The 13,577-nt window shown below is 46.6% G+C and overlaps 1 protein-coding gene across 1 annotated transcript in view; it reads right to left on the reverse strand.

The window, feature by feature from the left end:
• Positions 1-13,577, reverse strand: part of LOC139275573 (protein FAM124A) — a 78,069-nt gene that overhangs the window by 17,734 nt on the left and 46,758 nt on the right. The window contains exon 6 of the mRNA XM_070892743.1: positions 6,312-7,048. Within this exon, the coding sequence (XP_070748844.1) occupies positions 6,312-7,048 (737 nt within the window). The remainder of the gene's footprint in view (positions 1-6,311; positions 7,049-13,577) is intronic.

A 13,577-nucleotide genomic window follows, 5' to 3' on the forward strand; every position in this document is an offset into this window, starting at 1 on the left:
GGTGGAATTCTACATTAGGATGGAGAATGAAACAGTTAATTCAGAGACCATGGTCCAGAACTTAAAGAAGGGTAACTTTGAAGGTATGAGGCGTGAATTGGCTAGGATAGATTGGCGAATGATACTTAAGGGGTTGACTGTGGATGGGCAATGGCAGACATTTAGAGACCGCATGGATGAACTACAACAATTGTACATCCCTGTCTGGCGTAAAAATAAAAAAGAGAAGGTGGCTCAACCGTGGCTATCTAGGGAAATCAGGGATAGTATTAAAGCCAAGGAAGTGGCATACAAATTGGCCAGAAACAGCAGCGAACCCGGGGACTGGGAGAAATTTAGAAATCAGCAGAGGAGGACAAAGCGTTTGATTAGGGAAGGGAAAATAGAGTACGAGAGGAAGCTTGCAGGGAACATTAAGATGGACTGCAAAAGCTTCTATAGATATGTAAAGAGAAAAAGGTTAGTAAAGACAAACGTAGATCCCCTGCAGTCAGAATCAGGGGAAGTCATAACGGGAAACAAAGAAATGGCAGACCAATTGAACAAGTACTTTGGTTCGGTATTCACTAAGGATGACACAAACAACCTTCCAGATATAAAAGGCGTCAGAGGGTCTAGTAAGAAGGAGGAACTGAGGGAAATCCTTATTAGTCGGGAAATTGTGTTGGGGAAATTGATGGGATTGAAGGCCGCTAAATCCCCAGGGCCTGATGGTCTGCATCCCAGAGTACTTAAGGAGGTGGCCTTGGAAATAGCGGATGCATTGACAGTCATTTTCCAACATTCCATAGACTCTGGAGCAGTTCCTATGGAGTGGAAGGTAGCCAATGTAACTCCACTTTTTAAAAAAGGAGGGAGAAAAAAAACAGGGAATTATAGACCGGTTAGCCTGACATCGGTAGTGGGTAAAATGATGGAATCAATTATTAAGGATGTCATAGCAGCGCATTTGGAAAGAGGTGACATAATAGGTCCAAGTCAGCATGGATTTGTGAAAGGGAAATCATGCTTGACAAATCTTCTGGAATTTTTTGAGGATGTTTCCAGTAGAGTGGACAAGGGAGAACCAGTTGATGTGGTGTATTTGGACTTTCAGAAGGCTTTCGACAAGGTCCCGCACAAGAGATTAATGTGTAAAGTTAAAGCACATGGGATTGGGGGTAGTGTGCTGACGTGGATTGAGAACTGGTTGTCAGACAGGAAGCAAAGAGTAGGAGTAAATGGGTACTTTTCGGAATGGCAGGCAGTGACTAGTGGGGTACCACAAGGTTCTGTGCTGAGGCCCCAGCTGTTTACATTCTACATTAATGATTTAGACGAGGGGATTAAATGTAGTATCTCCAAATTTGCGGATGACACTAAGTTGGGTGGCAGTGTGAGCTGCGAGGAGGATGCTATAGGCTGCAGAGTGACTTGGATAGGTTAGGTGAGTGGGCAAATGCATGGCAGATGAAGTATAATGTGGATAAATGTGAGGTTATCCACTTTGGTGGTAAAAACAGAGAGACAGACTATTATCTGAATGGTGACAGATTAGGAAAAGGGGAAGTGCAACAAAACCTGGGTGTCATGGTACATAAGAACATAAGAATTAGGAACAGGAGTAGGCCATCTAGCCCCTCGAGCCTGCTCCGCCATTCAATAAGATCATGGCTGATCTGGTCGTGGACTCAGCTCCACTTACCCGCCCTCTCCCCGTAACCCTTAATTCCCTTATTGCTTAAAAATCTATCTATCTTTGACTTGAAAACATTCAATGACCTAGCCTCAACTGCTTCCTTGGGCAGAGAATTCCACAGATTCACAACCCTCTGGGAGAAGAAATCCTTTCTCAACTCGGTTTTAAATTGGCTCCTCTGTATTTTGAGGCTGTGCCCCCTAGTTCTAGTCTCCCCTACCAGTGGAAACAACCTCTCTGCCTCTATCTTGTCTATCCCTTTTATGATTTTAAATGTTTCTATAAGATCACCCCTCATCCTCCTGAACTCCAACGAGTAAAGACCCAGTCTACTCAATCTATCATCATAAGGTAACCCCCTCATTTCTGGAATCAGCCTAGTGAATCGTCTCTGTACCCCTTCCAAAGCTAGTATATCCTTCCTTAGGTAAGGTGACCAAAACTGCACGCAGTACTCCAGGTGCGGCCTTACCAATACCTTATACAGTTGCAGCAAGACCTCCCTGCTTTTATGCTCCATCCCTCTCGCAATGAAGGCCAACATTCCATTCGCCTTCCTGATTACCTGCTGCACCTGCAAACTAACCTTTTGGGATTCATGCACAAGGACCCCCAGGTCCCTCTGCACCACAGCATGTTGTAATTTCTCCCCATTCAAATAATATTCCCTTTTACTGTTTTTTTTCCCAAGGTGGATGACCTCACACTTTCTGACATTGTATTCCATCTGCCAAACCTTTGCCCATTCGCTTAACCTATCCAAATCTCCTTGCAGCCTCTCTGTGTCCTCTACACAACCCGCTTTTCCACTAATCTTTGTGTCATCTGCAAATTTTGTTGCACTACACTCTGTCCCCTCTTCTATGTCATCTATGTATATTGTAAACAGTTGTGGTCCCAGCACTGATCCCTGTGGCACACCACTAACCACCGATTTCCAACCGGAAAAGGACCCATTTATCCCGACTCTCTGCTTTATGTTCGCCAGCCAATTCTCTATCCATGCTAATACATTTCCTCCGACGCCACGTACCTTTATCTTCTGCAGTAACCTTTTGTGCGGCACCTTATCCAATGCCTTTTGGAAATCTAAATACACCACATCCATCGGTACACCTCTATCCACCATGCTCGTTATATCCTCAAAGAACTTCAGTAAGTTAGTTAAACATGATTTCCCCTTAATGAATCCATGCTGCGTCTGCTTGATTGCACTATTCCTATCTAGATGTCCCGCTATTTCTTCCTTAATGATAGTTTCAAGCATTTTCCCCACTACAGATGTTAACCTAACCGGCCTATAGTTACCTGCCTTTTTCCTGCCCCCTTTTTTAAACAGAGGCGTTACATTAGCTGCTTTCCAATCCGCTGGTACCTCCCCAGAGTCCAGAGAATTTTGGTAGATTATAACAAATGCATCTGCTATAACTTCCGCCATCTCTTTTAATACCCTGGGATGCATTTCATCAGGACCAGGGGACTTGTCTACCTTCAGTCCCATTAGCCTGTCCAGCACTACCCCCCTAGTGATAGTGATTGTCTCAAGGTCCTCCCTTCCCACATTCATGTGGCCTGCAAATTTTGGCATGGTTTTTGTGTCTTCCACTGTGAAGACGGAAGCAAAATAATTGTTTACGGTCTCAACCATTTCCACATTTCCCATTATTAAATCCCCCTTTTCATCTTCTAAGGGACCAACATTTACTTTAGTCACTCTTTTCCGTTTTATATATCTGTAAAAGCTTTTACTATCTGTTTTTATGTATTGTGCAAGTTTACCTTCGTAATCTATCTTCCCTTTCTTTATTGCTTTTTTCGTCATTCTTTGCTGTTGCTTAAAATTTTCCCATTCCTCTAGTTTCCCACTAACCTTGGCCACCTTATACGCATTGGTCTTTGATTTGATACTTTCCTTTATTTACTTGCTTATCCACGGCTGGTTATCCCTTCTCTTGCCGCCCTTCTTTTTCACTGGAATATATTTTTGTTGCGCACTATGAAAGAGCTCCTTAAAAGTCCTCCACTATTCCTCAATTGTGCCACTGTTTAGTCCTTGATTCCAGTCTACTTTAGCCAACTCTGCCGTCATCCCACTGTAGTCCCCTTTGTTTAAGCATAGTACGCTCGTTTCTGACACAACTTCCTCATCCTCAATCTGTATTACAAATTCAACCATATTGTGATTGAAGGTTGGCATGCAGGTACAGCAGGCGGTTAAGAAAGCAAATGGCAGGTTGGCCTTCATAGCGAGGAGATTTGAGTACAGGGCAGGGAGGTGTTACTACAGTTGTACAGGGCCTTGGTGAGGCCACACCTGGAGTATTGTATACAGTTTTTGTCTCCTAACTTGAGGAAGGACATTCTTGCTATTGAGGGAGTGCAGTGAAGGTTCACCAGACTGATTCCCGGGATGGTGGGACTGACAAATCAAGAAAGACTGAATCAACTGGGCTTGTATTCACTGGAGTTCAGAAGAATGAGAGGGGATCTCATAGAAACATTTAAAATTCTGATGGGTTTAGACAGGTTGGAAGCAGGAAGAATGTTCCCAATGTTGGGGATGTCCAGAACCAGGGGTCACAGTCTAAGGATAAGGGGTAAGCCATTTAGGACCAAGATGAGGAGAAACTTCTTCACCCAGAGAGTGGTGAACCTGTGGAATTCTCTACCACAGAAAGTTGTTGAGGCCAATTCACTAAATATATTCAAAAAGGAGTTAGATGTAGTCCTTACTACTAGGGGGATCAAGGGGTATGGCGAGAAAGTAGGAATGGGGTACTGAAGTTGCATGTTCAGCCATGAACTCATTGAATGGCGGTGCAGGCTCGAAGGGCTGAATGGCCCACTCCGGCACCTATTTTCTATGTTTCTATGTTTCTATGAACACTTGGTCAGCTGGTCGTCATTAACACAGGCCGGTAAATGGAGCGGCAAACGTGAAAGCGGCAGATTGGACGTCAGTTGAGGATTGCACAGTCACTGAGGGTGCGCTCTGCACAATCTGCAAATCTCCAGCGAGCACGACCATCGGCAGCGCTGTCGACCTGCCCAAAATGGCAGCCACCTCAGGAAATTGCAGACGCGGGCAGACGCCATTTTTCTTTCAAAACGGACCTTAACAGTCAGCGCTAAAACCCCCAATTTCTAGACCCAGAAACTTTTTAGGCATATGAAATCTTTTTACAAAGTCCTCTTGTTAAATCGTTCTTCTGTTTCGAGGTTTGTATGTGTGCATGTGTGTGTGTAAAGCAGTCATGTGATTGGATACACTCCCAGGAATTTCCTTATTTTTGCCAAAACACAAACTTGATTTGAAAAGTCAGATTCACAGGGAAGAATAATCAATATACCTGGTAAAAGTTTCTCCTGTTGGATTTCTAATCCTATCTCAGAAAACCATTGTGGTCTTTACTAACTGGCCGATGAAACTGGGACTTATGGACTGGCCCTTCACGCCGCAGGAAAGTAGAAATTGCCAGGTGTTAATTTTTTTTCCCAAATAAGGTTTATTGATATTAGGAGCTGCTGCCTGGCAGACTCAGGGCCGCAAAGGTAAACGTTTGCCATGGTTGCCAGTCGTCCGTTCCAACATTTTATGCAGTAGGCCCAACTCTCAGCCGCCGTTAACAGGCCAGCAATGCCATTTCAACATTGCCGGCTCGTATGGGTTTTACCCCCGGAATCAGGGAATGTCAGCAGCCAGCCTAGTAAACGGGGTGGTGGGGATAGGACCGTGCAATGGCACGGAAGTCCCGAGCCAGCCAGGATTCCCCCGCCCCCCCCCCCTCCACCCCCCGAACACATCCAGTGAAGGGACATCTATGCAACAGTAAGAGAGTTACCAACTCTGGTCTGACGTATTCCTTCAGGTTTCATCACACGACCCCCTGCCTCCCAACCCCCGCTCAGCCATTTTCCTCATCTCTCATATTTTTATTACCAATAAAAAAGTGTTCCTTTTTTTTTAATGCTGCTGTGATTTTTCTCCCGGAGTTTCTCGCAGGGCTGACCAGGAGATTAATCTTTAATTCCTGGAGACTCCAGGACAATCCTGGAGGGTTGGCAACCCTGAACGGTAATAGCTGATCCCTGATCATTGTGTCAACTACTTTTTATGGCACCTGTTTTAAACACGCCTTTCCACGGTCGCGCCTGTGCGGATATGACACCGAATTAAGTCAGTAGTATTTAATATTATCGAGTAAAATGTAGGGGCCCCCAAACCGCCCCTTTTTGCAGGGCTCCCGCAAGGCACAGGCCACTCACGTGGTAAAGCCGGGGAGACAGCTTTGTAGCGACTGCATGGGCATGTGTTCCAGTGTTGCCAACTGCGCCCTAGGTGTGGTCTTCCCACGGGCAGATGGCTCCTGTGGTTGCATGTGTGTAACAAACGCAGCCATTCTGGGGACGAGGTAGCTCCTCCTGTCAATGAGCCGGAAAAACGGTGGGTCTCCGTCGAAGCTAGAAATTTCACTCTTACTTTAAAATATGCCATTTTCTAAAAATGTGTTTTAAAAAAAAACATAGACATGGGGTGCTACTTTAAACAAAACATGTCTCCCCCCCCCCCCCCCCGCCCCCACCTCTCCTCCCCCAGCGTTTCCTTTCCCTCAGCACCAGGGGGCGATATTACCTGTAACAGCAGCTTGTTGCCATCATAGTCTTCCGTTTGCCACCTCACGTCACTGATTGGGCTGCAGGGATTGGGCAGGAGCGGGACGAGGTGTCCGATGTTGTGAACTCTGAACTCGAGCACAGCCGATTCAGTGGGAGTGGGGCACTGACCCTTTGGGAGCCTCTTCAGCGAGAGCTGAATATCGACGTCCATGTTGGAATAAACCGTGAAAAACACAAAGTCCGGCTTCCGCTTAGATGCCTCTCTTCTCAGGATCAGCTGGTACATCCGGACTGTGTCCACAAAGTTGTCAAAGCTGCAGTAAATGGTGAAGCGGATAATTTCTTTCCCATAGTGCACCTGTCTGATGGCCCAGAGAGCCGCGTGATTGGCCAGAGTGAAGAAGTCCTGGTTCCTGGGCATGTAAGGGAGAATACTGCCCTTGACGCGCTCGGTATGGTGATATTGCCACGGGGGATGGAGAAAGCGCTCGTGGAGCTGAGAGATCTGTTGCCCGCACTCTTCGTGGACGAAAATGATCACGGCCAACGCCGGCTGGACCACAATGCCGCCGCTGCCAGTCCTTAGTGGCTGCGAGGAGCCACGCTCTGAGGCGATAAAGAGCCGCAGGTCAGGGTTAATCCAGGTTGTGAGGCTGTCGATGGCACTCTGCAGGGCTGCCGAGTTACCTGGGTTGGTGATGATGTGCATGGTGACCAGGAAGGGATCAGGCACGGCCTCTAAGGACAGCTTGCCTGCACATGGGAAAGGGTGAGAAGAGAAAGACATTTGGGTTATTGTCACCACGGAATCTTACAGCACAGAAGGAGGCCATTCGGCCCATCGTGCCTATGCTGAATTCTTTGAAACGGCTATCCAATTAATCTCACTCCCCCGCTTTTTCTCCATACCCCTCCAATTTTCTCCTTTTCAACTATATCTCCAATTCCTTTATGAAAGTTACTGTTGAATCTGCTTCCACCACCTTTTCAGGCAGTGCATTCCCGATCACAACAACTTGATGCGTAATAAGAATTATCTTCATCCCCCCCCCCTCTGGTTCTTTTTCCAATTCTCTTAAAGCCAATAACCTCTGGTTTATGTGCTCAAGTCTCTGGAGCAATCAGAAAAGCAATCGTTCACACTAACTGGCTTGAAATGATAAAATGTGTCTGATGGTGAGATCATTGAGAAGCAAGAGCAGGAAGAATGGCACACAAGAGGTTAAAATCTGGTCACACCAGGCGAAGCCCAGAGCAAGCAATCATAAAAGTTAGTAAATGAGGAAGAACTAAAAATTCATTCGTGTCTTTGCCATTTTTGAGTTAAACTTTCTTGCGAGACTGGATCCCATATTTCCCGATTCGGTATCTATGCTATGTACAAGGTCCTCAATAGCAATTGAGGGAGATTCAGCTTAGAAATACCTAGAAGGTACAATACGTAAACAGGCCATCCCACCCACTAGTCCATGATCACCTTGCACATGAGCAAATGGTCCCAATCCCATTTATCCGCCCTGGTCCAGTATCACTTCATCTCCTATTACTTTATCCACCTGTTCAAACTAATCTTGAATGTTGACATTGTTCCTGGGTCAACCACTAACTCTGGGATGAAATTCCGCAGCCTCACAATTCTCTGTACAGAAGTTTCTTTTGCCCTCCATTCTAAATCTCTTCTATTTACTGCTGTATCCATGACCCCTCATTCTTGATGCCTCAACTACTGTAAACTGTTTTGTATGGAGAAAGAGTCAGATTGAACACTGTGAGCTCAAAGTAAAGTGTGATCTTAGTCTTTTATTGCAGGTCTCCAGAGTGCCTCTCCAACCTGTGAGGCCTCCTTAAATACCTGTGCTCCCAAGGGATTATGGGATCCCTTGGGACTTCAGGGGCTGAGCCCTCTGGTGGCTGTACAAAGTAAATAGAAGTTTACATATATAACAACACTCACCCCCCAAAGTCAATAGTGTAACTATTTACAATGTGAGTCGATCTGGGGCCCTTCTTGCCCTGGTTGATCGTCTCAGTGTGAAAGCTGGTATTGTTGAATCATTTGTTGGGCCCTCACTGGGCAGCTGTGCAGCTGGCCTTGCTGGGCTGCCTGGTGTGTTGGGCCCTGCTGGGCTGCTGTGGATGATGGGTTCTGCTTCGTGGTCAACCGCAGTGTCGGTTGCCACTGGTGTGTATGTTGGGGGATCAAAAAAGGTAGGGTCCAAGGTGGGTTGCTCAGGATAGTCTGTGAATCTGAGTTTGATTTGGTCCAAGTGTTTCTGGTGAATTAATTCATTTGACCCGAAACATCCTGCTCCCCTCTTTGGCCATGACAGTGTCGGGAAGCCACTTGGGACCTTGTCCATAATTCAATACAAATACAGGATCGTTGATTTCAATCTCGCGTGACACATTTGCGCTATCATGGTATGCACTTTGTTGATGCTGCCTGCTCTCTACCTGTTCAAGTAGATCAGGGTGAACTAACGAGAGCCTTGTCTTAAGTGCTCTTTTCATGAGCAGTTCAGCAGGTGGAACCCCAGAGAGCGAGTGGGGTCTCGTGCGGTAGCTAAGCAGGACTCTGGATAGGCGAGTCTGCAGTGAGCCTTCAGTTACCCTCTTCAAGCCTTGCTTGATGGTTTGCACTGCTCTCTCTGCCTGACCATTGGACGCTGGTTTAAACGGGGCAGATGTGACATGTTTGATCCCATTACTGGTCATGAATTCTTTGAACTCAGCACTGGTAAAACATGGCCCATTGTCGTTCACCAGGACATCGGGTAGGCCGTGAGTGGCAAACATGGCCTGCAGGCTTTCAGTGGTGGCAGCAGACATGCTAGTCGACATTATCTCAGATTCAATCCACTTGGAGTACCTGTCTACAGCCAGAAGGAACATTTTACCCAAGAACGGGCCTGCATAGTCAACCCTAGACCACGGTTTGGAGGGCCAAGACCATAAACTTAGCGGCGCCTCCCTGGGTACATTGCTTAACTGCGAGCATGTATTACATCTGTGAACGCAGGACTCTAAGTCCACATTGATACCGAGCCACCACACGTGGGATCTGGCTATAGCTTTCATCATTACGATGCCTGGGTGGGTACTGTGGAGGTCATTGATGAAGGTTTCTCTGCCCTTCTTGGGAACCACTACACAATTGCCGCACAGAAGGCAGTCTGCCTGTATAGACATTTCATCTTTGCGCAGCTGGAATGGCTTTATCTCTTCCTGCATTTCCACTGGGACACTGGATCAGCTCCCGTGAAGCACACAGCTTTTGACTAGGGATAATAAGGGGTCCTGGCTTGTCCAGGTTTTGATCTGCCGGACAGTGACGGGTGATTGCTCACTCTCAAATGCTTCCATAACCATGGCTAGATGTGCGGGCTGTGCCATTTTCACCCCCGTGGTGGGCAATGGCAGCCTACTGAGAGCATCGGCGCAGTTTTCTGTGCCTGGCCTGTGGCAGATGGCGTAGTTGTATGTAGACAACATGAGCGCCCATCTCTGGATGCGGGCCAATGCGTTGGTATTTATCCCTTTACACTCGGAAAATAGGTATATTAGTGGCTTATGATCAGTTTCCAATTCGAATTTTAGCCCAAACAGGTATTGATGCAATTTCTTTACCCCATAGACATACGCTAATGCTTCTTTCTCAATCATGTTGTAGGCTCTCTCAGCCTTAGACAGATTCCTGGATGAATAAGGAACCGGTTGCAGTTTCCCGAAATCATTAGCTTTTTGCAATACACACCCGATGCCATATGACGGCACATCACATGCTAGTACCAAATGCTTACACGGATTATACAACACAAGCAATTTGTTTGAACATAACAATTTTGAGCAAGGCATTTTCTTGGCTTTTGCCCCAAACCCATTCGTCCCCTTTTTGTAGTAAGACATGCAGTGGTTCTAACAGTGTGCTGAGACCTGGTAAGAAGTTACCAAAGTAGTTCAGGAGTCCCAGAAATTACCACAGCTCTGTCACATTCTGTGGCCTCGGGGCGTTCTCGATTGCCTCCATCTTCACGTTGGTGGGCCTGATGCCGTCCGCTGCAATCCTCCTTCCCAAGAACTCCACTTCAGGTGCCAGGAAACGCACCGAGCATTTTAACCTGAGCCCCACGCGGTTGAGTCGACTAAGAACCTCCTCCAGGTTCTGCAGATGCTTGGCTGTGTTCTGACCTGTGACCAAGATGTCGTTCTGGAAGACCACGGTGTGCGGGACCGACTTCAATAAGCTTTCCATGTTTCTCTGGAATATCGCCGCCGCTGATCGAATTCCAAATGGGCATCTGTTATAAATAAAAAGACCTTTGTGCGTATTGATGCAGGTGAGGCTCTTTGATGATTCCTCCAGTTCCTGTGTCATGTAGGCTGAAGTCAGATCCAGCTTCCTGAACATCTTTCCTCCCACCAGCGTTGCAAAGAGGTCATCGGCCTTTGGTAGCGTGTATTGGTCCTGCAGGGAGAAACGATTGATAGTTACTTTGTAATCACCACAGATTCTGACGATGTCGTCTCCCTTGACGACAGGAACGATCGGACTGGCCCACTTGTTGAACTCGATCAGTGAAATGATGCCCTCTCTTTGCAGCCAGTCTAGCTCGATCTCTACCCTTTCTCTCATCAAGTACGGTACTGCTCTCGTCTTGTGATGGATGGGTCGTGCCCCCGGAATTAGGTGGATCTGCACTTTTGCTCCTTGGAATTTCCTGATGCCCGGTTCGAACAGCGAAGGAAATTTGTTTAAGACCTGGGCACACGAAGTGTCGTCAGTGGGCGATAGCACTCGGACATCATCCCAGTTCCAGCCAGTATCTTTCCCAGACAACTCCTGCCGAGCAGCGTGAGACCATCGCTCGGTACCACCCAGAGTGGTAGCTTGTGCACCGCTCCATCGTAGGAGACCTTTACGGTAGCACTGCCGATTACGGGAATCAGTTCTTTTGTGTAAGTTCTTAGTTTCGTGCGAACTGGAGTTAAGACTGGCCTTGAGGCCTTGTTGCACCACAAAGTCTTTTTGCCCACGATGGAATGGCTCGTGCCCGTGTCCAGCTCCATTGACACCCGGAGTCCATTTAGTTCAACATTCAGCATTATTGGGGGACAATTCGTGGTGAATGTGTACACCCCATGTACCTCTGCCTCCTCGGTCTGAGGCTCTGGTTCGTTGTGATCCTCCGTGGATCTGTCCTCCTCTGCAACATGGTGGTTTGCAGGTTTAGCAGGGTTTGCAGCTCGCCTGCACATTCGTTGGAGGTGTCCCACTATTCCACAGCCCTTGCAAACATACCCTTTGAATCGGCATGAATGGAAATGATGATCACCCCCACAGCACCAATAAGCTGTTAATTGCCTTGCATTCATCACCCTTGATGGTGGACTCTGAGACATCTGCGAATGTGCAGCTGCAGGCATGTGTGACCTGCTGTGTACGTTACGATTCGAAAACAACATCACTTTGTTCACAATACTTGTAGCAGCACTTATGTGCTGAGAGATTTGCTTCGTATTGTCACTGGTAGCAATGAACGCCTGGGCTATCGCTATGGCCTTACTCAAGGTTGGGATCTCTACAGTCAAAAGTTTGTGAAGTATGGTTTCGTGGCCAATGCCAAGTACGAAAAAGTCTCTGAGCATGTGCTCCAAATGTCCTTCAAATTCACAATGTCCTACAAGGCATCTTAGCTCGGCGACATAACTCACCACTTCCTGGCCTTCAGATCTTTTGTAGGTGTAGAACCGGTACCTCGCCATCAGAACGCTTTCCTTCGTGTTCAAATGCTCTCGGACTAGTGTGCACAAATCATCATACGATTTCTCCGTGGGTTTCGCTGGAGTGAGCAGATTCTTCATGAGGCCATATGTTGGTGCCCCACAGATGCTGAGGAGGATCACCCTTCGTTTGGCAGCGTTCTCTTCCCCATCTAGCTCGTTGGCCATGAAGTATTGGTCAAGTCGCTCCACAAAAGTTTCCCAATTATCTCCCTCCGAGAATTTCTCCAGGATGCCCACTGTTCTCTGCATCTTTGGGTTCGCTATCTGTATCGCGTCGCCAGTTGTTATATATGGAGAAAGAGTCAGACTGAATACTGTGAGCTCAAAGTAAAATGTGACCGTAGTCTTTTATTGCAGGTCTACAGAGTGCCTCTCCAATCTGTGAGACCTCCTTAAATACCTGTGCTCCCAAGGGATTATGAGATCCCTGGGACTCCAGGGGCTGAGCCCTCTGGTGGCTGTACAGAGTAAATACAAGTTTACATATATAACATAAACAATCTGCTGCTATCTACCCTGTCCCATCCTTTCATCATTTTAAATACTTCTAATAGACCACGCCATAATCTGCATTGTTTAAATGAAAACGGCCTCAACTTTTCTAGTCTTTCTTCCTATTTGGCTTTCAAAGAGTGGGGGAGAGAACTGGGGTTATAGGTTTTAACCCCATATTTGACAGGTGCTTGGTCTAGGCTGGGATTGGTGAATATGCTCTTAGAATTCTGTTGTTGGGGTACGAAAAAATGTCATTTGTTATGAAACCCATCACAGTAGTATTTTACAGTTGGTACATGCTATTTGAATTGTCAGAAAGTTTAGTAGTCAGAGCATTAGTCTAGACTTTCTAGTCGATACTACTTTAGTACTCGTGGTAACCCATTTAAATTAATTCGGCAGCATTATGCTATTGTATCCTGGAGTTAGGTTGCACATTCCCACCTATTCATAGTCAATGGGGAAAATCTAATCAGAAGGTCATGGATTCAGGTTCCACTCTTGGGACTTGTGCATAAAATCCAGGCCGACACTTCAGTGCAGTACTGAGGGAGAGTTGCACTGTCAGAGATGCTGTCTTTCAGATAAAACGTTGAATCGAGACCCCGTCTACCCGCTCAAGTAGATGTAAAAGATCTTTTGATAATATTTGAAGAAGAGCAGGGGAGTTCTCCCCGGTGTCCTGGCCAATATTTATCCCCTCAACTAACACCACTAATACAGTATATAATGGTCAGTTGCTTCATTGTTGTTTGTGGGAGCTTGCTGTGTGCAAACTGACTGCCGTGTTTCCTACATTACAAAAGTAACCACACTTCAAAAGTACTTCATTACCTGTGAAACCCTTTGAGATGACCTGATGTCATGAAAGGCACTAAATAAATACAAGTCTTTTCTTATCTTATCCTACAATCATCCACTAAAATACTGCCATGATGCTCAGAGACACATCTGGGGGAAGATCTCCACCTTCACCACCTGTGTGGTCTTCTGGCGGAGTGGA

Source organism: Pristiophorus japonicus, chromosome 11 (genome assembly GCF_044704955.1).
Source record: "Pristiophorus japonicus isolate sPriJap1 chromosome 11, sPriJap1.hap1, whole genome shotgun sequence".
NCBI classification, from domain to species: Eukaryota; Metazoa; Chordata; class Chondrichthyes; family Pristiophoridae; genus Pristiophorus; species Pristiophorus japonicus.